This window comes from Gambusia affinis, linkage group LG05 (genome assembly GCF_019740435.1).
Source record: "Gambusia affinis linkage group LG05, SWU_Gaff_1.0, whole genome shotgun sequence".
NCBI lineage: Eukaryota > Metazoa > Chordata > Actinopteri > Cyprinodontiformes > Poeciliidae > Gambusia > Gambusia affinis.
Genome location: NC_057872.1, coordinates 23,213,380 through 23,236,834, shown reverse-complemented (window position 1 = coordinate 23,236,834; position 23,455 = coordinate 23,213,380). Strand labels below are relative to the sequence as shown.

The 23,455-nt window shown below is 37.6% G+C and overlaps 1 protein-coding gene and 1 long non-coding RNA gene across 3 annotated transcripts; both read left to right on the top strand.

The window, feature by feature from the left end:
* Positions 1 to 2,583: 2,583 nt before the first annotated feature.
* LOC122831299 lies at positions 2,584 to 8,126 on the top strand. Of its 2 annotated transcripts, none has more exons than XR_006370669.1 (5): positions 2,584 to 3,057; positions 3,151 to 6,973; positions 7,094 to 7,287; positions 7,389 to 7,494; positions 7,590 to 8,126. It is a non-coding gene; the product is annotated as an uncharacterized LOC122831299 (long non-coding RNA). The 2 variants fall into 2 exon arrangements; XR_006370668.1 differs by having other exon boundaries at positions 3,146 to 6,973.
* A 2,538-nt stretch (positions 8,127 to 10,664) lies between these two features.
* Positions 10,665 to 22,864, top strand: si:dkey-256h2.1 (uncharacterized protein LOC337520 homolog). Its single transcript, XM_044117181.1, has 12 exons — positions 10,665 to 11,262; positions 12,654 to 12,790; positions 13,698 to 13,873; positions 16,452 to 16,612; positions 16,945 to 17,085; positions 17,815 to 17,936; positions 18,757 to 18,925; positions 19,450 to 19,595; positions 20,651 to 20,775; positions 20,855 to 20,981; positions 21,948 to 22,081; positions 22,661 to 22,864. The coding sequence occupies exons 1-12, from the start codon at positions 10,841 to 10,843 to the stop codon at positions 22,784 to 22,786; spliced, it is 1,986 nt and encodes a 661-aa protein (XP_043973116.1). The 5' UTR covers positions 10,665 to 10,840; the 3' UTR covers positions 22,787 to 22,864.
* Positions 22,865 to 23,455: the final 591 nt, after the last annotated feature.

Below are 23,455 nucleotides of genomic sequence, written 5' to 3'. Positions count from 1 at the left end.
TTTACAAGTGTGATGGTTTGGTTACGGAGATGTTATGAACTCGTTTTGACCGGTTGTGACGCTTTAGCAGTGTGTTTTCATGACTCACCGCTAGATGTCATCATTGTAGTGTTTAAAGGGGACTTGGCGTGCAGAATTAAAATTATTGAACGTTTTTATGCTTTCATTTTGGTCTCAGCTGCTTATAGAAACAGACCAAACGCTTTAAGAAAAACTACCCCGCTGTTTTTGAAAAATAAATTAATACATTTATGGTTTTCGGTGTCTGAAAACACGAGCCGTTGATTGTCAAGTCACTTTAGACGAGCACTGCGCCGTTCCCTAGCAACCCCAGCCGGACCTAGCCTGTCACCTAGCAAGCTAAGTGGATCTCCAGCACCTTTAGTCAGCTGGTTTTACCGCTGTATGCCCTGTACAAAGGCTGCTGGAAAAGAAGTTTTATGTTTTGACTTTCTATTAAAATAACCTAAATACTTCTGCTCTTAAAAGATGTACAGTTCTATAATTGTGCATCCGTTTTCAGGTATTTTCAGTGTAAACGTTGATTTGGAGGTCGTGGCCAGAAGCAGTTTATGTGGATTTAAAGTGACAAGACGCCCTAGGACGGCTCAAAATTCACAGACTAAGATCTTAACTGAAAATTGTTTTTGTAATGAACAAGTTTTTGTTTGTTTTATTGCCCTTAGGAATATTGTAACCGGTTCAAGGAGGCATAATAAGTCCAGTAGAGGTTTATCTCGGTAGATAAAAATATAATTTAAACTTTTTCAATAATTCAAATAAAAATAAAATGTTCAGTTATGACTTACAGCTAATGAAAGAATATTACACGAATAAAGAACTTACTGAAAAGTTTGTTGAAGTACTAAGTTGTATATGGACATAATTTGGCTTCAATTACTGAATCAAATAAGTGTGGCATAAAGGTGATAAACCTGTGACTGCTGAGATGCAAGGAAAGTGCACGTTTTCCTTCCATTCAGCTTTCCATTAACATGCTTATATGTTAATGAACAGCTCATCTTTTGCAATGAGTCTAGTAGTTTTCCCTAACTGCTTTGTGTGCCACTGATTTTTTTTTTTTTTTTTTTTTTTTTTTTTGCTAAACTGTTAATCCATGTTTAAAAGTCTTTTCTTTTTCAATTATGTAATTTTTTTAAGGAGTTGTATTCTTATTTTTTCAGTGACTGTAAGACATAAACAAAAAAATATAACAAACTCTTAATTCACTATGAATCTATTAAAAGTTGATCTTTTTGTATTAAATTAGCACTTTTTTGCTCTCTAATTTACTGAGATGCACCTGTGTTTTAACAATATACTGCATTTTACAATTGAATTAAATAATGTTCAACAAAAATCACTGTCGCAATTGAAGTGAAAAACAGTTTTGTTTTTTTTTATGCCAGGGTGTTATATATCAAGCACAAACAAATCGAAAAGCAAATAAATAAATGAAAAGTTAACTCAGAAAGATATTAAAGTAAGAGCACATATCCATTGTCTTAATAGCTTTTCTATTTTTTGAATATCGAAGAGATCTAATATATTGTTTGAATTCCTCTTTAAAGGCTGCAAAGCGAGGTTTCTGATTCGAGAATTTAGACTTATGTACATGATATTTGGCGACGAATAAAATTAGATTGATAATATAAAAATGTTAAGTTTTATTAGTGGGACAAGAGAAGAATCCAAACAACACATTTATATAGTTAAGACAGTTCATTTCCTTCCATGCGTTCCTCTGACCTCATCGTGTTCACGGCGCTTCTGCTGAGAGGACGTCATCAGTTACCAGGTAGATTATCTGCTGTAAACTCAGCGCGGCAACTGCATATAACTTTCATATTTGAAGCTCCTTTTGCCCTTCAGACTTAGAAAAGTTTGAAATTTATGCTTTGATGAAGGTAAAAACAAATATTTAAACATAGTTCAATCAGTTTTTGTAGTTTTTAAAATCAAAAATAGATCATGGATGCGCTTACATTTGCGTGCTGATTGAGTTTTAACCGTTTAATAGAAGAAAGATAATTAGTTTTAATTTGATTAATGGTATTAATCGAATGGACACTATTCATGATTGACATTTAAATTAAATAAAAGATGAACATTTAATTAAGATCTCTTGATTTATATTTGCATAATTTAATCAAAAATAAAAGTTTATTTTACACAACTATTGTACTTTTTTTTTAAAGCAATAAACATATTATTTAAAAACGGATCAAAAGACACAGATCTACGGAGAATGAAGAGTTTTAATAAATTAATGACAAACTTAAATAATTATTACATGAGTTATTGTTACTTGACACTCTCCATAAGAGTCAGGACATACTGGAGCAGCAGAGTTAAAATCTATGGATATAGTTATATTTAAAAATGTAAGTACATTTTTGCTGTTTCTCAATTTTTTTCTAAAGCTGTATTAGCTTGTTCTTAGAAAAATGTACATTTTGAAAACCTAAAAAAGAAAATCAGTCCTACATTGTAAAAAATAATATAAAATTTAGCTGTTTCTCTAACATATTTTTAAAAATATATTAGGGATAGATTATGAATAAAACAGATAGAGTTATTAACATGAATTTTATTAGAGGTTTAGATTCTTTACAGTTGGGCAGGTTTTACAGGTTTAGTTTTATCCTGTGTTTGGACTGGAAAATATCAAATCTAGCAACTGTGGCGAATGGCGCCATTTTTGAGCGTGACGCGCATGCGCCTGCTGGATATAAATATGGCGCAGCTTCTATGTCAGCGTTTAAGAAAAAAAAAAAAAGAGCTGCTAGCATTTTGTCGCACGGAGACACGAAGCTGTTGGTCAGATTTTCATAAACTTTTGACCTGGATTAAAAAGGATATATTATGATCTCCTAACATGCGGAATCCAAGTGGACGCCCAGCCTTATGACTGAAACTTTTGTGGCTCCAACTGAAACTGTGTCGGTGTTTATCGAGGCCTAGTTTGGCGTCTTGTACTTGACCTGCGAGAAGGCCGCAGTGATGGCAAGTAGGCCGCGGGAGCGCCATGTTTGAAGTCGCTGCGTTGGTTATTCGGTAAGTTATTTTTTGGAAACCTTATTCTATGTTGTTTGTCGTTTTCCACCGATGACGTTTGTGAAGCCATTTTTGTGTATCTAAAAAGAGCAGCACACAAGGAGAGAACCGGCCATGGCCTCTCAGCGGCGGTTTGTTTGGTTGCTGGCGTCCCTGAAACATCTGACGAGATGTAATGGCACCTGGAGCTAGCAGTTGATCGATTATGGATGTACTACAATCAAGCTGAGGATCGCTAGCAGTTGATCGATTATGGATATACTACAATCAAGCTGAGGATTCCCTTCAATGAAGTTGAGGATCGCTTCCTTCAAGCTGAGGAATCGCTACAAGGTGCCTGGCGGATCCGCCCAACTCATCAAAGGTTGGTTAAGTCAAAGAACTGTTCCAATGGCGGGTCCAGAAGACATCTCAGGGTAGGAGCTGTTGCGGTTTTTGCTACGCTGCTGATGTTAACACTGTTGAAGGCCAACGCTAGGCCTCTTGGTGTGCTGGTTTGGTTTGATTCTCTGCTGAGAGTCAATAAGCTGAGAAGGATTCTGCTGTTGTAAATCCTACTGTCTTTAAATTTTAGTTTTTGAAACAGTTGCTGTGGTCTTGTGACCTGTGCAAGTTTAGGTGTAATTAGAATCTGATATTTACAGTCTGAATTTTCTGGCTTAAAGTCAGTTGTCATGAAAGAAAGATGGCTGCCAAAGATTTGGCAAACGCATGAAAGAAAGATGGCTGCCAAAGATTTGGCAAAGATGGTTTAGAGGCTGTAGGAAGTGATTCAGCTTACGTTTCGTAAATATCACTAATAAACCTTGAAAACATACCTACTTGTCAGTGCTAATCTAATGTGGCTATGTTCACATTAGCATAGCTGCAATACAATAATTATCTTCCCAATGAATATCAAATATGTTTTTGGGTGAAGATGAGCTCTTTATACTACAACATACATAATTATTTTTTATTTTTTGTACCTACTTAATATTTAATTTGAAATTTAATACTTTAATAACTCAGACGAATTTAATTTACGTTCAATTTAAACGTGAAAACCGATTAATTTTTGCGCCAAACAACGCGTGGCCTCGAGCAATTTCGTCGTGCGACTTCATTTCTTCTGGACAACAACGGAAAGATCTCCTGGAGCTGCAGATCAGAGCTTATAGAGGTAATGTTCACACTGTAATCTACCATCTCTTATTTGCAAGTTTTCAGCTGAACTCCATGTTTTCCTTCTAGAGAGGATCGCCTGGGGCCTGTCCTTCAGTGTTTAAGTTTCTTTTAACCCATTTTTTTTTCTCTTAGACTAAGCAACTGGCAGACCTTTCGTTACTAATAACTTTTTTTTTTTCTCATAGATGAAGCCACCAAAGGAGCTTCTACTACAACTAACTCTTTTCTCCTATAGAAACACTCCTGGAGCAGCTCTTTCTTTTTCTGTCTCTCTTTTTATCCTGTCCTTTCAAATCCCCCGGGGGTAGTGACAGATGGCCTTTTATACAGAGCCAACTTCTGGCTCTGCTGGAGGATTCTTCCTGTTAAAAGGAAGTTTGTCCTCTCCACTGTCACTACATGCATCCTAAATATGAGGCATTGATTTAGCTTACTAAACTGTGGTTCCGTGTTGGTCTTATTTTGGAAAGTCTTCCTGTTAAAGGGAAGGTCTTCTTTTTGGAAAGTCTTCCTGTTGAAGGGAAACTTTCCTCTCCACGGTCACCACTTGAATCCTCAGTAGGAGGCCTTATTTAAGCTTACTTTACTTTTAATAAATTTAAATAATTGGTGCAGTGTTTAATTATTTTTTTGGAAATTCTTCCTGTTAAAGGGAAGTCTTTCCTCTCCACTGTCACCAGATGGATATTCAGTACAAGTCATTGCTTTAGCTTAACTATTAACCAATTTAAATAATTGGTCTAGTGTTAACCTTATTTTGGAAAGTCTTCCTGTTAAAGGGAAGTTTTTCTATTTTTTGCTACCACATGGATCCTCAATTCCAAGCATTGCTTAATCTTATTTTAATTAATTTACGTAATTGGTGCAGTGTTTTTTTTGAAAGTATTCCTGTTAAAGGGAAGTTCTTCCTCTCAACTGTCACCACATGTATCCTCAACATGAGGCATTGCTTAAGCTGTCATAACTTTTAGCCAAAGTTTGGTAATTGGTTTTTATTTAGTTAGTTTTTTGGAGAGTCTTCCTGTTAAAGGGAAGCTTTTCCTTTCTGTCACTACATGCATGTTCATTATAAAGCATTGCCTAAGCTTACCTGTATAACTTAACAAATTTAAATTGGTGTCTTGTTAACTAATTTTGAAAGTCTTCCTGTTAAAGGGAAGTTTTTCCTCTTCACTGTCACCAGGTGGGATCCTCAGTACAAGTCATTGCTTTAGCTTAACTTTTAACCAGTTTAAATAATTGGTCCAGTATTAACCTTATTTTGGAAAGTTTTCCTGTTAAAGGGAAGCTTTTCCTTTCTATGGTCATTACATGCATGTTCATTATGAGGCATTGCCTAGGCTTATTGTGTTACTTAACACATTTAAATTGGTGCAGTGCTAACTTCTTTTGGAAAGTCTTTCTGTTAAAGGGAAGTTTTTCCTATCCACTGTAACAGCATACATCTTGAGTATGAGTCTCTGCTTCAGCTTGCATAGCTTTTACTCAATGTTTGATAACTGCAGTTTTTTTTTTTTGTTTTTTTTTTTTTTTGGTGGATGATTGTTTTGAGCTCATGATTGGGAATTTAAGGCCTTGTCAAGACATGGTATATGGACCGGGAAGACATGGTATATGGACCGGGAAGACATAGAAGCCGACAAACAGTTTTTGTTGAGCTGGAACAACAACTCTGAAGATACCAGATGGCCTCAGACTGTGAAAGGTAGGAGTGTGAATCCAGAGCCAGGAAATGTGGTTTGGTACTTCCATAGCCACTCCTAAAGACTATGAAATCATCGGATGAGTTCAAGGAATTTGGTACCAGTTTGTATAATGAAGGGATTGCTCCACAAAAGAAAAACCAAATGGGCTATTTGAAAGGTGGTTCTGATCTTGGTTACAAAAGGTCACAACGGATAAAGGGTTAGTTGCCCTTTGGTTGAGTGTGTATGAAAACAAACCCTCCTGACGGGTGAGGGGTTAGTTGCCCTTCGGTCGGGTTTGTGTGAAAATGAACCCTGCCGATGGGTCAGGGGCAGGTTGCCTTTCGGTCGGGTTTGTGTGAAAAACGAACCCTGCCGACGGGTCAGGGGCAGGTTGCCCTTCGGTCGGGTTTGGGTATAAAACGAACCCTGCCGACGGGTGAGGGGTTAGTTGCCCTTCGGTTGGGTTTGGGTATAAAACGAACCCTGCCGACGGGTGAGGGGTTGGTTGCCCTTCGGTCGGGTTTGTGTGGCAAAACGAACCCTGCCGACGGGTGATGGGTAGGTTGCCCTTCGGTCGGGTTTGTGTGGAAAAACGAACCCTGCCGACGGGTGAGGGGTAGGTTGCCCTTCGGTCGGGTTTGTGTGGAAAAACGAACCCTGCCGACGGGTGAGGGGTTAGTTGCCCTTCGGTCGGGTTTGGGTGAAAAACGAACCCTGCCGACGGGTGAGGGGTTAGTTGCCCTTCGGTCGGGTTTGGGTGAAAAGCGAACCCTGCCGACGGGTGAGGGGTTAGTTGACCTTCGGTCGGGTTTGGGTATAAAACGAACCCGACCGGAAGGTAACAGTGTGAAAACTAATCAACCAAACTTGGATTCAATTGCAGTGATGGCAAAAACTGACAAGAGCAACAACTCATTGGGGGAAAAGTCCTCAAGTGGCCCACCCACTCTCTGACTGCTCTCGACAATGATGGATGGATAAGGCCATCACCCCCACCGCTGATGGATGACCTCACTGATCCTACCGTCAGGCTCAGAAGTCTTCCTCAAGAAATGCGGCAGGTATTTTGCTATTTTTTTAACAGATCTTTTGAGTTTTTGAAATGTGATGATTTCAGAGTTGTTAAAAGGTTTGACCTTAAACTTGCATCCATCTTGTCTTTCTGTCCTGTTTCCCTTCAGGAATCCTCCTGGATCATCTCATTTTTCGTCTTGGATTTTGCCCTTCATTGGACCCCCATCGACTGACGGAAGAAGCCCTCATTGCCCCAAAGATGATGGAAGAAGACCCTCATCACCCTCCCTTCCCCCTGCTGATGGATAACCTTAATTACCCTACCATCGGTCTCAGTAGTCTTCCTCAAGAAAGGCTGCAGGTATTTTGCTGTCTGATATTTACGTGTGAGCTTTTGAAATGTGACTTTTCATTGAGTTGTCAAAGCTTTAAACCTGCACCCGTCCTGTTGTTGTCCTTCAGGAACCCTCCTGGATCGTTGCCCCGATGATGATGGAAAAGAACCTCATCACCATCCTGCTAATGGATGACCATTGGGTTCAACAGTCTTCCTCAAGAAATGCTGCAGGTACTCTGCTTATTTAATTAAGTGATAGTTGCGTTTTTGAAAAGGTTCATTCTGAGTTAAGTGCTTGACCTTAAACCTGTCCTGTTGTCCTTCAGGAATCCTCCTGGATCATTTTGTTTTTGTTTTGGATTTCACCCTTCCTCGCCCCCTCTCGGCCCACAGAGGAAACTGGCTGCACTTAAAACATTTATCAAAACGACTTCAGTTTGTCTTTTTTTTTCTTTCTACCAAAAACTGGATATGTCTTCGGTCTGGTACTTAGATCTGGTACATCTAGCCATTTTTTCCCCCCTTTTTTAAATGAGCAATTTTCTTTATAGACTTCATAATTCATTTTGTTTTTGTTTATTTATTTTTGATATTTAAAATGTCTTCCAACTTCAGTGTTGATGTTAAAATTTAATGTTTGTTTATTTATTTGAGAATGTGTTCTTGCATTATTTTAGCATTACCAGGGTTATGGCATTGATTTTGAAAAGGCTTGGACTAGTGTACTGTATCCTTCTGTTTTTATGCTGCTGTTTGTTATTTTCTGTTTCTACTACATTATTTATTTAAACTGTTTTTATTTTCTCAGTTATTTTTCTTTTCACAGAAGCTACACCTGGACTGGCGTTGATTAGCTGTGGTTGCCTCCTGGAACAGGGCATTGGCTGACATGATGCTGCCATCACCTAACCATTCTCCCTCTTCCTTTGATTTCCACAAACATGGAAAGTTCTCCTGATCATTTGACCTGTTGTTGTGTCTCTGCTTTGTCTTCTCTCAGCTCCAGTCGGCCATGGCAGATGGCTGCTGGTACTGAGCCCGATTCTGGTTCTGCTGTTTGTTTGTTCCTGCTAGAGGGGAGTTCTTCCTCTTCACTGTCACAACATGCTTTCTCTGCATGAGGAACTGCTGTAAAGTCAACAACTCAACACAAGCGATTTGCGGTCACCCCCTGCTGGTCAGATGGAGTTAATGGTGTACGTAATGAATCCATACAAGCTGCTGGGTTTTATTTAGTACAAACTTTTTAAACTACTTTAATAATCAACTGTAGCAATTGGAGTACATGTGATTAAACTCACATTAATTCAAAGTGCATTGAGATGACATTTGTTGTGAATTAACAATATATAAAATTGAACTTTCAAACTAACAAATGAGCCCCACCAATAAACAATATAAAACAAACAAAAACCCCAACAACCAATACAAGAAAGTTCAAAACCCCAAAAGTAGATTTCAAAACCCCAAAAGTAGATTTCAAAAGGTTAAAAGCTTATAATTATAACATTAATTCACAACAATGTTGTTTTCAAGGAATTTTATGAAAAGTCATTTCAATTTAGTCAGAAGTTGTCAATTCATTAGCTTGAGTTAATTATAAAGTAGTTTAAAAAGTTTGTACCAAATAAAACCCAGCAGCTTGTATGGATTCATTACTTACACCATTCACTCCCCCTGACCAGCAGGGGGCGACAGCAAATCGCTTGTGTTGAGTTGTTGACTTTACAGCAGTTCCTCATGCAGAGAAAGCATGTTGTGACAGTGGAGAGGAAGAACTCCCCCCTACCAGGAGCTAACCAACAGCAGAACCAGAACCGGGCTCAGTGCCAGCAGCCATCTGCCATGGCCGACTGGAGCTGAGAGAAGACAAAGCAGAGACACAACAACAGGTCAACTGATCAGGAGAACTTTCCATGTTCATGGAAATGAAAAGGAGAGGGAGAACAGTTAGGTGATGGCAGCATCATGTCAGCCAATGTCCTTTTCCAGGAACCAACCACAGCTAATCAACGCCAGACCAGGTGTACTGTCGATGGAAAGAAAAGTAACTGAGAAAACAAAAAGTTTAGTTTCTAAATAAACTTCTTGTTTAGTTTCTAAATAAACTTCTTGTTCCTTACCCTAACCTGGAAACCTGCACGTGTCCTGTTGCTTTTCCATTCTCAATTTTTGTTTGCATGATTTGTTTCTGCTTCTACCAAATACTGGATGAATAAAGTCTTCAATCTGGTGTTTTGTAAACAAAATAGTTCTTTTTTTAAAAAAAAAAAAAAAAGATTCTTCATAATCCTTTTATTTTGTAGTTTCTGTTTACTTAGGATATTTTAAATGTCTTCCAGTTCCAATGTTAAATATTCAATAGAATGAAGAGGACTTATTTGCTTTGGTTCTCCACTCAGCAGCTTCCTTCTTCTTAGTTGTTGTTTTTTTTTTAAGTTTATTGGTCTTTGAGAATTTGTTCTCTCATTATTATGCTGTAGCCATTGTATTAGTTGCAAATTGTCTCATTACCGTTTATGGCAATAACTTCTGCTGCTCGCGTTCTCACTAGAACCAGGAAGATAGAGCACATAACACCAGTTTTAAAGTCCCTCCACTGGCTTCCTGTAGCTAAAAGAATAGACTTTAAAATATTATTAGTTTATAAATCACTGAATGGTTTAGCACCACAATACACTAAAGATCTGCTGCTGTTGTATCAACCTTCCAGACCTCTCAGGTCTTCTGGTCTGCTCTGCATCCCCAGAACCAGAACCAAACAAGGAGAAGTAGCATTCAGCATCTATGATCCACAAATTTGGAACAAACTTCCAGAAAACTGTAAAACAGCTGAAACATTGAGTTCTTTTAAATCTCAACTAAAAACCCACCTGTTTAGGATTGTGTTTGTAACGTAATCAATTATAAATTTATTGATGGTACTTAACGTTGTGTTTTGACTGTTGATTCTACGTTGCATTGTGTTTTTGTGTTGTAAAGCACTTTGAAATGCCTTGCTGCTGAAATGTGCTATACAAATAAAATTTGATTGATTGATTAAAAATTTGAGTTTTTTTTTCTACCCAATTCTTGACTTTTCAAGCTCAGATACATCCTTATTTTCTAGAAAATCTCTAAAATTATCTACATTTACATCTTTCTCTGCCTACAATTATGCGGTCTTTAAAAAAAAATTGGTCTTTTTTATTTTTTATTTTTTTATTTGGGATTTTTAGTCAAAGTGGATGATCCAAAACGCCTCTTGCGCTATAGAATAATCTAAACATTGAATTATTTTTGCTCTTTACTGGAGTTGTTTACCAACAAATAAAATGTTTTCAAAGAAAACTAACTAAAATAAATAAAATAGCCGAGGAGACTAAATTAGCTTTTCTGTTTTTTGGCACCGCAGGGCTGCCGTAGAAGGCGGCCCGTCCCGCCTCCGAATCGAAAGTGGAAGAATGAAGATAAACGGTCAGTTCTGCCGAGTTGGGAGCGACAGTACGACTCGTTTTAATTCGGGTGAACGTTTCTCAGTGATGCAGGTGCTGAGCTCTTCGTGGTGAGTTCATTGTCCTGTGTGGCGGTGGGAAAAATGGCCTTGCTGCTCTGGCTCCTGCTCGTTGTGACAGCTCATGTGACTGACGCTCAGCTGGTACCGAAGAGGAGCCGTCTGATCCTGACCGAGACTTCCCATCTCCACCCGGTCACCGCCGGTCCGCAGCCCGGTGCCGGTCCGGAGCCTGGTGACAGGGCCACCGCGTTTCAGGTCCCGACTTTGGACGGGAAGTTCTCCTACGAGCCCGATGATGGAGCCGTGAAGGAGTCTCTGGTCATCCACGCTTTCACCAACAAGTCAGGGTTCCTGGAGTGTCTCTGGAGCTCCGAGTCCTCCGTGAAGAGTCTGGTTGAAGGGCTGCCGAACCGGACCCAGGTGCTGTTCCTGTCATTGGACGACTCAGCGGTCAGTGATGCCCTGTGGATGCGGGAGCAGCTGCACCGGGCCGCCGCCAACAGGTGAACTGGGAGGGACTCCCTGCTGGTGGGGTTCAGTTTGGAGCTAAATATTTAGTTTGGAGCATGTAACTTTTATAAAAATAAAGAAATAAAATAAATCTTTTACATTTTGTTAGAACTGTCACCATATTGTGACGGCATGAGACAGATAATCTGTGAAAAGATCGATCTCCTCCGTCTTCTCCTGAGCTGCTGGCTCAGTTTCAAAAGTGGAAAATGTTTAATTTTTGGAAATTTTCTGTTTCAAATTTTTTACTTTTCAAGCTCAGAATTTAGAAGAAAAAAAATTCTAGAAAATTTGTCGGATAATCTCAAAATGATTTTTATTTATTTTTTTCCTAGAAAGTTTTTTTTTACTTTGAGAGGTAATCCGTGAAAAGATCAATCTCCTCCACCTTCTCCCTGAGCTACTGTTGCTGTCAGAAATACATTCACGGCTCCCAATCAAAAACAACCAATTACTGACTGGAGGAGGGTGTTAGTGCTGTCGATCAGGCTCTTGTATTGGCTGCTAATTGTGCAACTTACTGTTACAGGAAAACCATTTAATTGCTGTCATCGGTGGCTATGCTAACTAGCATTAACGCAGCATGTGCTAGCTGTAGTAGGAGAGATAAAGGGGGCGTTGTGATTGACAGCACTAAGACCCACCTCCTGGCTCTGACTGGTTGTTGGTGCTGGGAGAAGGTTGACAAACTCATTTTTTTTCATTTGGAGGAATTTCACTTGTAGCAGCACAGTGACAAAATATACCCATTGAGTATTAAAAAAACAATATAAACAAATGTAATAATTGAGTACGTACAGATAAAATTAAATGGGAACCTAAAAATCTGTTTGCAAACAAAGCTCCAACTCTGACCAAAACAGCCATAAAGGGAAGTGTGGATTGTTTCTAAGTTCAGATGAGGAAGTGAAACTGAAGGGAACTCATAGTAGCACTCATGATATATATATATATATATATATATATATATATATTTTTTTTTTTTTGTGGTTTATGCTCATAATTCATTTGAAAATATCCATCATCATTGAGCTTTCCACATTTGCTTACATTACAAACTTCAATGTAATTTATTGGGATTTTCTAAAATGAATCAACACAAAAATTTGGTACAAAATTTAAAACTTGCAAATGAAACATGTTTTTAAAAGCTTCCAATAAAACTCTGGAAAGTGTGGTGTGTATTTGTATTTGACCCCCTGGTGCCTCTAAATAAATTAGAAGATTGTTTTTATTGTGATTAAATGTGAAAAGTGTAAAGGATTATAATATTCCTGCAAGGCTCTGTGCTTCGTTACACTCCTCGCTAAAGCTAACAGCTGTGTGAAGAGACAAACCCAGTGCTGAGTCTTTACTTTAACTAGACTCTTTGGCCTAACGGCAGGAAGGAGGTTCTGACCCGGCTGCACTTCTCTCCAGTGCCGGTCTTCGCTTTGGGTAACTGGATCCCCTATGTGCTTTATTACTGGAGCTGCCTGGAACACAACTGTGGCCTCTCACAGGCTGTTTTCACCTCTGATGGTAAGGAGAATATGCTATTTATCGATTAATGAGTTAATCTACAATTCATTGATCTTATTGATTTATGGATTAGTGGCCATTTTCTTAATTTTCTTAAAAACCTGTTTACTCTTGTACCAAGAGGATCCACTGTCTTTCATAACACAAAGGGCCTTTCCATAAAGGGTAAAGGTTTCATAACTGCTGACTTAAAATAAATAAATAAATAGTATAAACTGTATTAAATACTGACTGAAAACTGTGGTTTTCTTACATTATTAAACTTAAGACTTGTCTCTAAAATATAACAAAACAATAATCTCTTAGGTTGCTAAATGGAAAAATAAAAAATGAAAAGAATAAATTATGTGAAACTTCATTTGCCATAAACAGATATATGTTCGTACAGAAGTATCGGCTGTAGTTACTTTTTTAAATAGTTAAAACTTAGTTCCATGAAGTGCATTAGCTCATAACATGGCCCCGTCATGCAGCTCTGCTGAATAAACGCTAATTAATTCAAATTTTAAAAATAAATTGATAACTCTATGAGTTTTGTCGAGTGTTTATTTCAAAACGGATCAGCTTAAAATGCGTTTAGCGTCCCAGACCAGACTCTGTTTGGGCCGTGTCCCTTTACCATTCAAGAATATCTCCACCATCTTTAATTTCTTTATTAACACTCCGGTTAAAGATGACCAGCGCTGCCCTCTGCTGGATGGCGGTCAATCTACAACACTAAAAGTTTATAGCCTTATTTATGGTTTAAGCAGGCGTTAGTAGTTAATTGATTGAAGCTAATTTTAATCTAATAAAAAATTAATTGTAAATAGACTAATTATTTGCCTTCCAATACGGAGGAGTTTTATTTTGTGTTAGTTTTTTGACTTTTGAAGGAGTCCATTACTGACCATGCTACTTCCGGCAGGGTGGAAAATGCCCATCATTGTTAAGAGGCTGGATGCCAGGTATGATTGGCTCATGGGACGCTGGAAACCGAAGATGTATCAGCTGGTTGATGCTGGAGATGGGTGTGAACCCACACCGCCTCTAGGGGGCGCTGTGGCCTGGGTGTCAGAAGGGAACTGCTCTTTCTTCACTAAGGTATGTTAAATTCAACTCTTAAAAACTAAGAAATATCTAATAGCTCTAATAGTATATAAAGTGCTGTGAATAAGGTTTACGCTACCAACTATTCCTTTCTGTTTAGCAAATGAGCCAGATTTTCACAGAAATGTTAAAGTGGTCTTTGTTGACAGTTCTCCAGGCTTTCCAAATGTCTTTAAATGTCTTATTTTAAATAATATTATTTAGCCAATCTGTTTAATACCTAAACAAGAAACTACATAGATCAACTAGAAAATTCCTGAAGAAATTTAACTGGGGCCTGCCAAAGTGTGCCCGTCGGTTTGGACCCAGCGTTCTGATGCTAAAAATTTGCATCAATGCTAAAGAAAGCTGCAATGTAATCAATAGCATGTGGAGAATCACAAGAATGTTAAGTAAACTGGACGTGCAACATTCAGTATGATAAAGTAAGTGTATAAGCTAAATGAGCAAATATGCTAATGTAAGCATAAATACTTTCAGTAGCATGTGGGTATCATTAGAATGTTTACTGTCATTTACTTACTCCATTAAGTATACTAAACATGGCTAATAAGTCTGAAAATAGAAAATAGCTTATTTAAGCTAAAGGCTAATGCTAATGAACTGCCTTGCTGCAAGGCAGTTCCCTAACGTGAGAGAAACTGATAATGCAGAATGATATCATGCGGTGCACTATCCAGAGGGGCATATTGAGGCTTTTATTTTGAAATTTGCAGCTTCATATTAAATGCCCACACTAATCCAATGTGTAAGAGTGCTTTGGATAAACCAGTCACATAAAGCCAAAAAGAGCAATTACATGATGTAAAAATTTTCAAGGGCTTTTATTTTGAAATTTTCAGTAAGCTTCATTTCAAAGGGCCAAACTCATCCCATGTGTAACAGTGACAGGGTTAAATGAGTTATATACAGCCCATAGCAGCAAGTAGTTGTAAAGGCCAGCTCAGTCCTCCTCTGTTTTAACTGAACTACTAGTTAGAACTACAGTGATGCGATTTGTAGTCCCAGCAGCTCTCCTGCTCTGGGTTCCGCCATGGTAAATAATCCTCTGCCAGCTGTGAGTGAGACATCCAGGGGGAGACAATTCTCTGTTTGAGCCAGCCAGTTTGACTAAAAAAAGCATTGCAAACAAATCCTTCCCGTTCGGGAACCGTAATACATATTCTAAAACCGTTTGAAGCATATGAGAGGGCTATTTGTCGTCTCACATAGTCCCGCCATTCATATCTCTACCTCACTCACAGTATTAACAGCAATGAGATAAAAAAAAGTGTGTGCCAAGGTCTGAAATTTTTCAGAAATACATGGAAGTGAATCAGTGAGATCTTTCTGCTACCCTGGCGCATGACTTTGGTCTGAAGCACCTGGAGAGAAAACCGTAAGCGCTAGATAATTTTTGAAAACATTTGACCGAGCAGGCATGATCAATGTCATGACCAAGTTTGATACCAATCATGCAATATTTGGGAGCGTGAGGGCGAGTTAAAAATGATTTGGGGTCAAAATGTCGCTCTGACTCTCACTCTAGCAGAGCGGCCTTCACACTCTGATTTTTCCAAAAATCAAAAACTTTGGGTCGCTTAGAAAGAAGTTGTGGACAAACCATAATTCATATTGACGTGCTTTCTTCACTTTAAAAGAGATCACGGACGTATCTACAAAATGAAGTTTGAATGGCGTTTCTACATGAAGTTATGACGACACAGAAAATCCTCAAAAATAGGGTATTTTTAAGAGGTAGAGGTTGCTTCGTCCCCTTGACGCATTTAGATTTCACCTGGTGAGCTCGTTAGTGATTTTGGGGTCGTTTTTGCTTTTTACGCCGCCATGGTAACTCCAAATCCCACCAAAAGTAATAGCACACCTCCGGGATCGAGCCGCACGCTTTTGATACCACTTTTGTGGGTGGGCTCAGATGAGCCGCATTCACGGTGACGGAAGAATAAGTTACGATAAAGAGACATTCTATTGGGTGTAGAACAATAGGTGCCTGCCATGCAATGCATGGAGGCAGTGACTGACTTGCTTCGCAAGTCAGCCACTGCTCTCCTTATGCATTGTTATGGGCAGGCCCCAACTAGTTGCAAAGAAACATTTGTCCAGTTATAAAATGCTACTAATAGAAGACATAAAATAGGTTATTTACTCTTAGCGCATACTTTTATTTTATTGATTTGTGTTGTCATTTTCATTGGCTATTTGCATTTGACATACAGAACTTTGATGCAGTAAAGTGCTGTAGAAATAAATTTGACATGGACATAATGTGCTATGTGAATCTAAAAATAAGAAAATTTTGCTATTTTTTTTTTAGGTGAAAACATGAAGAGGAGATGTTGTCAAACTTTTAAGGCTTTAAAAAATAAATCCTACTGCTAGTTTTAATGAGTAAAAAATGAAACATCAATGGAAAATGAGTTTGTTGGCTGAACGAAATGCATGGAGAAACTCCAAATCCAAATTCGGTGTGTGTTTTATTTAAAGTCCCTTTTGAGTACTTTAATAATATACCAGGGGCTTAAATTGTGACTAATGTTGAAATCAAGACTGGCTGATTAATTTGTTCCTCCAGGTTAGGAACATGGCTAAATCCAAGGCGTCCGGCGTCCTGGTCTATTCGCTCCCCGGCAACCCGATCCAGGATATGAACTGTGACGGAGAGGAGTGTTTGTTTCCTCTCACCGTCCCGGCTGCCATGGTGCATCAGGAGTTTTCGGTCGCTCAGGCGCTCCGGTAAGACCGGCTCAGATGAGGGATTAAAAGCCTCCCAATGTTGATGGTGGTTTTAAATGTTTCAGAGACAGAATTCTGGACGGCCCGATTAATTCACTTTGATGGAGGATTAGGGCAAGGTTAAGAAAATAAATAAATACGAGTTATAATATTACTAGATAGAAAGTTAAAACAAAACAAATCTCATAATATTACGACTTTATTCACGCATCTGTCTATTATTAACCCACAGACCACATTTTAATGTCATTTTTTAAAGTATTATTTAGCAATTATTAGTATTTTTAAGGTTCAACCTATCTTTCTGCTGTTTTGTCTGTTTTGTTTTGTAGGTCTGGAAAGATGGTGAATGTTTCCTTTCAGACCACACCGTCCCCAAATTTCTTCATCAGTATCGACCAGCAGGGGGCGCTGGCTGAGATGGGCTGGTTCCTCTACCCCTCATTTAGCTTCATCAACTGGCAGGCCCAGTGGTGAGGGCAGTAAAATCACTCTTTATTGGCTAAAATCTGGCTAGGGCCCAGAAACGGGGGCAGATTTTAACTTTTTTCCCCCTCCACTCATTATTACTGCACAGTCTCCCCTCAGTCAGTCAGTTTAAGTTTGTAAGTAAAAAAAAAATAAAATAAAAATGAAAAACAAGAAATACCCAGTTTTCTAGGTCTGATTTTTAGTGAAATCTCTGTAAATTAGTTTTATTTGTACCTCAGCTGCATCAATCTTTGCACAGGTAATGTCTATAGGTGGTTGTATAATTTCAAAAAATGTATAGCCTTATTTATGGTATTTCTTAAAGGTTTATATATTGTATATCACAAAAAAATTAAAATCTAATTATTTTATGATCCATCCTCATTTTCTCTGGAACTATGGCAGCTGCTGTGATAGTTGCACTTCTGATGGAGTCGCCCAAAGTGTTAGCTTATTGAAATAGAGTCTGTAATTGATGAGAAAAACTAACAGATTTTGGTATATTATTTTAAATACACTTCAGAAAACCCTGTGGAGCTTATTTTAAATGCTGCATTATGTTTAATTGGTTGATTTATGCAAAACCCAAAGATGATGCCTGAGATGATGAGATAATCAGCATGCCTGATTTTTGCCCCTAGGTCTTAAACCTTTGTCAGCTGGTGTTATATTTAAACATACTGCAGAAACTTCTCTCTCACTTTGTTTTTGCTGGGGTTTTTTACCTCCAGGTTTGAATTTGCTGCTGGTCTGCGTAACAAAATCCAAAGTCCTGCAAAAATCATTCCAGTGTTTGACCAAGTCACGATGCAAGGCGACAAAGGAGCGGTGGCCACAGTTGAATTGCCGGCAGGTGAGATAATCAGCTCTATCTATGAGATACAAGAATCTTTGTTAAGTTTGTTTATCCACCTGGTAATGTGACTGGTCACGAGCGGACTGGCTGCACAGTTTATCTGTCAGTAGATTAGTTTTTAGGTCATAAGAAGCAGAATTGGTCAAAGTTGTTTTTCAGAAAGTTGTAGGAAAGATGAGAAAAAAATGCAAAACTATTAAAAGCTGAATTTCATAATTTGTTTGTTCAATGATTATTTAAAATAATTGATTTAAATGTTGCTTCTGAAGCTCATTTTATGATTGTCTGCCTGTCAAATTCATCAGGTTGCTTTGTTAATCAAGCTAGCATAAGAAGCAAGAAATGGAAAAGTTTCTGACAAGAAAAAGAGCAAACGAATTTGATACATCTTTAAAAAAAACATAAGAACTGTGGGAGTAGAATAACATTTGATGTGATTAATGTCAAATATTACATGTTATCTCATCAAAATTATATTATCTGGTAATAAACTTGTAATCTATTGTCTGGAAATAAAATTTTCTGCCACAGAACTTTTTGCAATGTAAAATAAGACATTATGAGGAAGCATTTATGCTAAATGTTAATTATTGAATAGTGAATAAAAAAATATTCTTAAAGTTGATGCTTCTTTATATATTTTGTTGCATTGTCTGTGCATTTGCAAATGAGGTCAGAGGTTAATGCGCTTTGGAGGGAAATTTCGTGGAAAAGTTTGGACACCCCGGACACAAAAAGTGAAAAAAATATGCATTTTTCCTCTTGCATTTTACTTCAGACGCATGTTTTATATTTTACTTGTTATTTTTGTTGGCAGATGTGTGGGACTTTGACACGCTGGAGCTCGACGCGTCGCTGTCGTGTCCCGGCAGGAGGGACTCGTCCTGCGCTCAGTGGGATCACACCGTCCAGCTGTTCGTCTGCTGCGATCAGCTGAGTCCGTACTGCAACACGGAGTTGGGACGGTGGATCACTGCCTTTCGAAGGTAGCGCCTCCGACATGCTGCTGCTTCTTATCTTTCATTTGAACACTTTATTTTACAGGGAAGAAAGCATAAAAACATCACAATGTACTGATATTTTAAGATGCAGTGCATCTTTTACAGCCTTCAGTTGGCTAAACTATGTAGCTAAAATCAGATGCAACGTTTCAATAATAATAATAATAATAATAATAAATAAGTAAAACTACAGATCATAAAGGGAGAAGAAATAAATGCACATTTTAAAAAATTGCCTCTTTTTCTTTTGTTGAAATTAAAGTCCTAACTATTTGAAGGCAGAAGTTGAGTTAAAATATTTTTCAATTGTTTAAGTTGAATTTTAATTAGAATTTTTAAACACCTATTCATAAATCTCTGCATACCATTTTTTTCTCAAGTGAGTCAAATGGAAAACTTCACAGTTCTGCTTTAAAATTTTGATTTCTAGACTAAAATCTCTGCATCCGTGTATTTGATTGGTTATTTTGCTGGAGTGTGAGACATAAGAGTGGGTTTTGTTTTGGCAGAGGGACTGGACACTGGCTGACAGATGTGTCCCCTCTCCTCCCTGTGCTGGACAGCAGCAAATGCACCTTCACTATGAAGACGGTGCCCTGGGCGATGCCCTGGGTCGCCTCCCTCAACCTCAGATTTAGCGTCAGCAACCACACAGGTAAACACAGCTGCCGATTTAAAGGAGACGCATCATGCAAAATTTACATTTTTCTCATTTTTAACGTTTCAATTTGGGTTTTTACTGCTTCTAAACACATCTCAACTGCTTGAAAAACCCCACCTAGCAATTTTTGATGATTAGTTCCTTTTTATAACCCTCTTCAAAAACCTCCAAAATGTAATGTTGTAAGTCAGCAGGCGTTGCCCTGTTACCTAGCAACCCAAGCTGAGCTTGAGCACATTTGGCCAGCTGGTATTAGCGCTGTACAACGGCAGCTAAAAAAGGAGAGTTACATTTACTAGAGTAATGGTTTTTTATTATGCAGAACATTTTACTTTTGGTTGAGTAATTTTTGTCATAAAGTATTGCTACTCTAGAGTAAAATTTCTGGATTCTCTACCCACTGAGAGTAACTTCTCTGAGTTAAAACTTGCAGTTTTTGTAAAAGTTTTTTTTTCACCCCAGCCAAGACCAGCGCCGTTACCTAGCAACCAAAGCAGCGCTCTAGGAAGTTTGGTCAGCTCGTTTTACCGCTGTATGTGCTGTACAAAGGCTGCTGGAAATGACATGTGTTTTATTGTTTCACTCTTGTTGGTTGTACAGGAGGCTCCACTTCTGCTTTTCAGTGGTTGGAAAATTGTGCATCTGTTTGCAGCCATTTTCATAAGTGAGTGTAATGTTGAGTTGGGGGCGTGGCCAGCAGCAGTTTATTTGGATTTAAAGTGAGAAGACGCCCCAACATACAGAACCGATCAGGCTAAAATCTCAATATCTAAGAATGATTTTGCGCAAAAAATGTAATTAACATGTTTTGTGCAACCCATAGATGTATCCTAACCTGTTCAAGAAAGCATAATACGTCACCTTTATAAAAATATTTATCTCCATTTTCACTTCCATCTTATAAAACTTATTTCTAAATCAGACATAAAATCTTTTGTCACATTTAATCTTAAATGGAAGCTGAAAAGCCAGTAAAGCTTTTAGTACAGTTTACTTGTCCTGAACTAAAAGTATATTCGTGTAATAGATACAAATATTTGGTATGACAGATGAAGATGTGGCCAAGCTTCATCCATTCAAAGTGACGCCTCTGTTCAGTGGGGGAACCTTTGACAAAAACTACAACAAGAGGTACCAGCCAACGAAGATCCTCACTCCTTCCTCCACTAAGAAGGTACCAGATGGTTTGGAAATCAATGGCTTTTTTACATCCTTCCTGTCTGGACTGTCTCACCAGCTGCGGTTGGTTTCAGGTGGAGCTTTATGCCGTTATTACGGGCCATGGCAGCGACGAGAATGGCTGCGGGGAGTTCTGCGTCACCTCCCACCATTTCCTGATCAACGGCGTTTACAACAACACTCACACGTTTGACACGGCAGGTAAGAAAAGCTCACAAAGACACTTTTTAACCAAATACTTGATTAAAATGAATAATGTTTCATCAATAGATGCAAAATAAGTAATTAAACAGGCGCAGTGTTCAAGCAAACATTACCTATTCCTACTCAATATTACCTACATTTTAAAATTCAGGTAATTGTTTATATTATAAAACACTAGAAAGTGATCAGTAAGCAAAAAAATATTCAGATCAATAATTATCCTTCACTTCTGAATGCAGTTTTAGCTCATTTTCTTTAACCGTACAGGTTAAGGTTTGTTATTGTTATTTATTATTGTTGTTATTTTGTGCAATGCTGGGACAAACTAAATTTCCCCCCTTAGGAGATCAATAAAGTATTATTATTAAATAATACTAATAATAAATAATAGTATTATTATTAAAGTATTATTGTCAATAAAGTATTATTATTTAGCTCTAAATCATGATTTCATACATTTTTAGTTTTTCAATCAAGAGAAACAAAAGTGGCCACTATAACAGTAACAAAGATTTGGTTTTATTTATTATTATTATTTATAAATATTTTTATTTTTGTTAGCCACTAAATTGATATACATCTAAAGATATATTATTATTGTTATTAATCTAAACAATGATGTATGCTATTATTTTTAATTAAAACAATCATCAGATCAGCCTTACACTGTATTGCTGAGCTTTTCACATGTTGATTGTAGAAATATCTTTAGCTGCAAATAATCAACTGTACACTTAAGGCTGCTATTAAATTTTATGCAGCAAAATGTTTATTTTCCTGTTTAAAAATTAATTGTAGATGTATTTCTAAATTTGTATAAAATAAGCTTAAGTTGTTAAATAAAAAATCTGATTAATCCTCATTATAGTCAAATTGTCAATTGAATTAAAACTGGTAATGAAGTGAGTTCGGCACTAGTTGTTGTGCATTAATGTGTTTTAATTGTGACATTTGGACCCACAGGAACGGCTCTTGGTTGCACAATGCGGGTAAAAGACGGCGCCGTACCGAATGAACACGGCACATGGCTGTACGGGCGAGGAGGCTGGTGTGACGGCCTGCAGGTTGACCCCTGGAGGGTCGACGTCACCAAACAGGTTTGTCCAACCAACACAAAGCTTCGTTCTTACAACATGTAATCAATAAAGAGATGTCATTGAGAGTTGAAGTACATGAATGACATCATCTTGGGCTTAATATTTCTGAAGTTAATTAAAACCTAGCGATTAATCATTAGGTTGCATTTTCAAATGATTAATCGGATTAATCGTTTCAGCCGTAATGTATTAGATGATCTTCCATAGCATTATTACAACAATTCCCCACAGCAATGAATGTCTGAAGCAAACAATCAAATTAGAGGAGTCGTTAATTACACTGAAGTGAGATATTGACCTCTGATTGCTCTTTGTGTAATCCTGCTAATTTCTGATCTTAGCATCAATTTCCAAAACACTTGCATCTCCTTCAGGGATTTCATCAAGAAAACCACATTTAGCTATTTTCTGTCCTCATAAGCGTGTTAAAGTTCAGATATTCCTGAACCATAAAGAAAAAGGCACATGTTGGATTAATAAGTTTAAAAGTTTTCATGTTTAAGATATTAGACTTAATTAAGTAATGCTAAATGTCTCAAACTCACCATATTTCTTTTGTCTCTTTCTATCGTCTTTCAGTTGAACATGAGTGACTTTGACTCCAACACCATTGTCTATTTTGGCTGGTTTAACGGCAAGGATCCAAATCCAGCTCAAAAGCCTGGATATATCATCATGTCGTCTTTTCTTATCTTCTACAAATGATGCGACTGCAATAAATCTTAATCCTGATTCAATATTACTTTTAATGTGTAATCAAAGAATAAATTTCTAATTTTTCCACTTTGTTTTTCAGTCTTTTATTTACTTTATCTTTCCAGGAATGCTGTGACTAAAGTATCTAGCTTTTAAAATATTTTCTTCATTCACATCTTACACTCTTCCAAAAACCACCTTGCATCTCAAGAGCCTCTCCTCCATAATTGCACATAATCATGGTTAATCTGAAACTTTGAAGCACAAAAGATTTTCATTTTCATTTAATTCAAAATATGAATTCAGACTTTTCTTGCTATAAAACAAACAGTAAATGCAGTAGTTTTCTCTACTTTTGTTTTGAGTTTGTATTCAGAGCTCAAATAGATAAAAAAAATGTTTCTAAATTGTTTAAACTTTTTCCTCAAAGTCACAAATTGAGATTCAACAATTGATTTGAGTTGCCCAAGAGTAAACTTTTCCCAGGGAGGCTAACAAACTGTAATGAGCAAATACTTATTTCTCACAACTCTAAATAAGTATATCACATACCATTGATATGCAGCTAATAGCAAAATCATGCTGTTCACCACTCAGTTCAGCATGTACTGTTTGTGAATGTATAAAGAAGAGTATATTATATTTAAACAATTTTGTACTTTCATTAAGGATTTCTAT

Bases quoted from the DNA above. Each gene is read 5' to 3' on its own strand.
- si:dkey-256h2.1 (XM_044117181.1), top strand. From the start codon at position 10,841: ATGGCCTTGCTGCTCTGGCTCCTGCTCGTTGTGACAGCTCATGTGACT. The intron at 16,613-16,944 runs GTAAGACCGGCT...TTTGTTTTGTAG, and splicing joins TCGGTCGCTCAGGCGCTCCG to GTCTGGAAAGATGGTGAATG. The intron at 17,086-17,814 runs GTGAGGGCAGTA...TTTTACCTCCAG, and splicing joins ATCAACTGGCAGGCCCAGTG to GTTTGAATTTGCTGCTGGTC.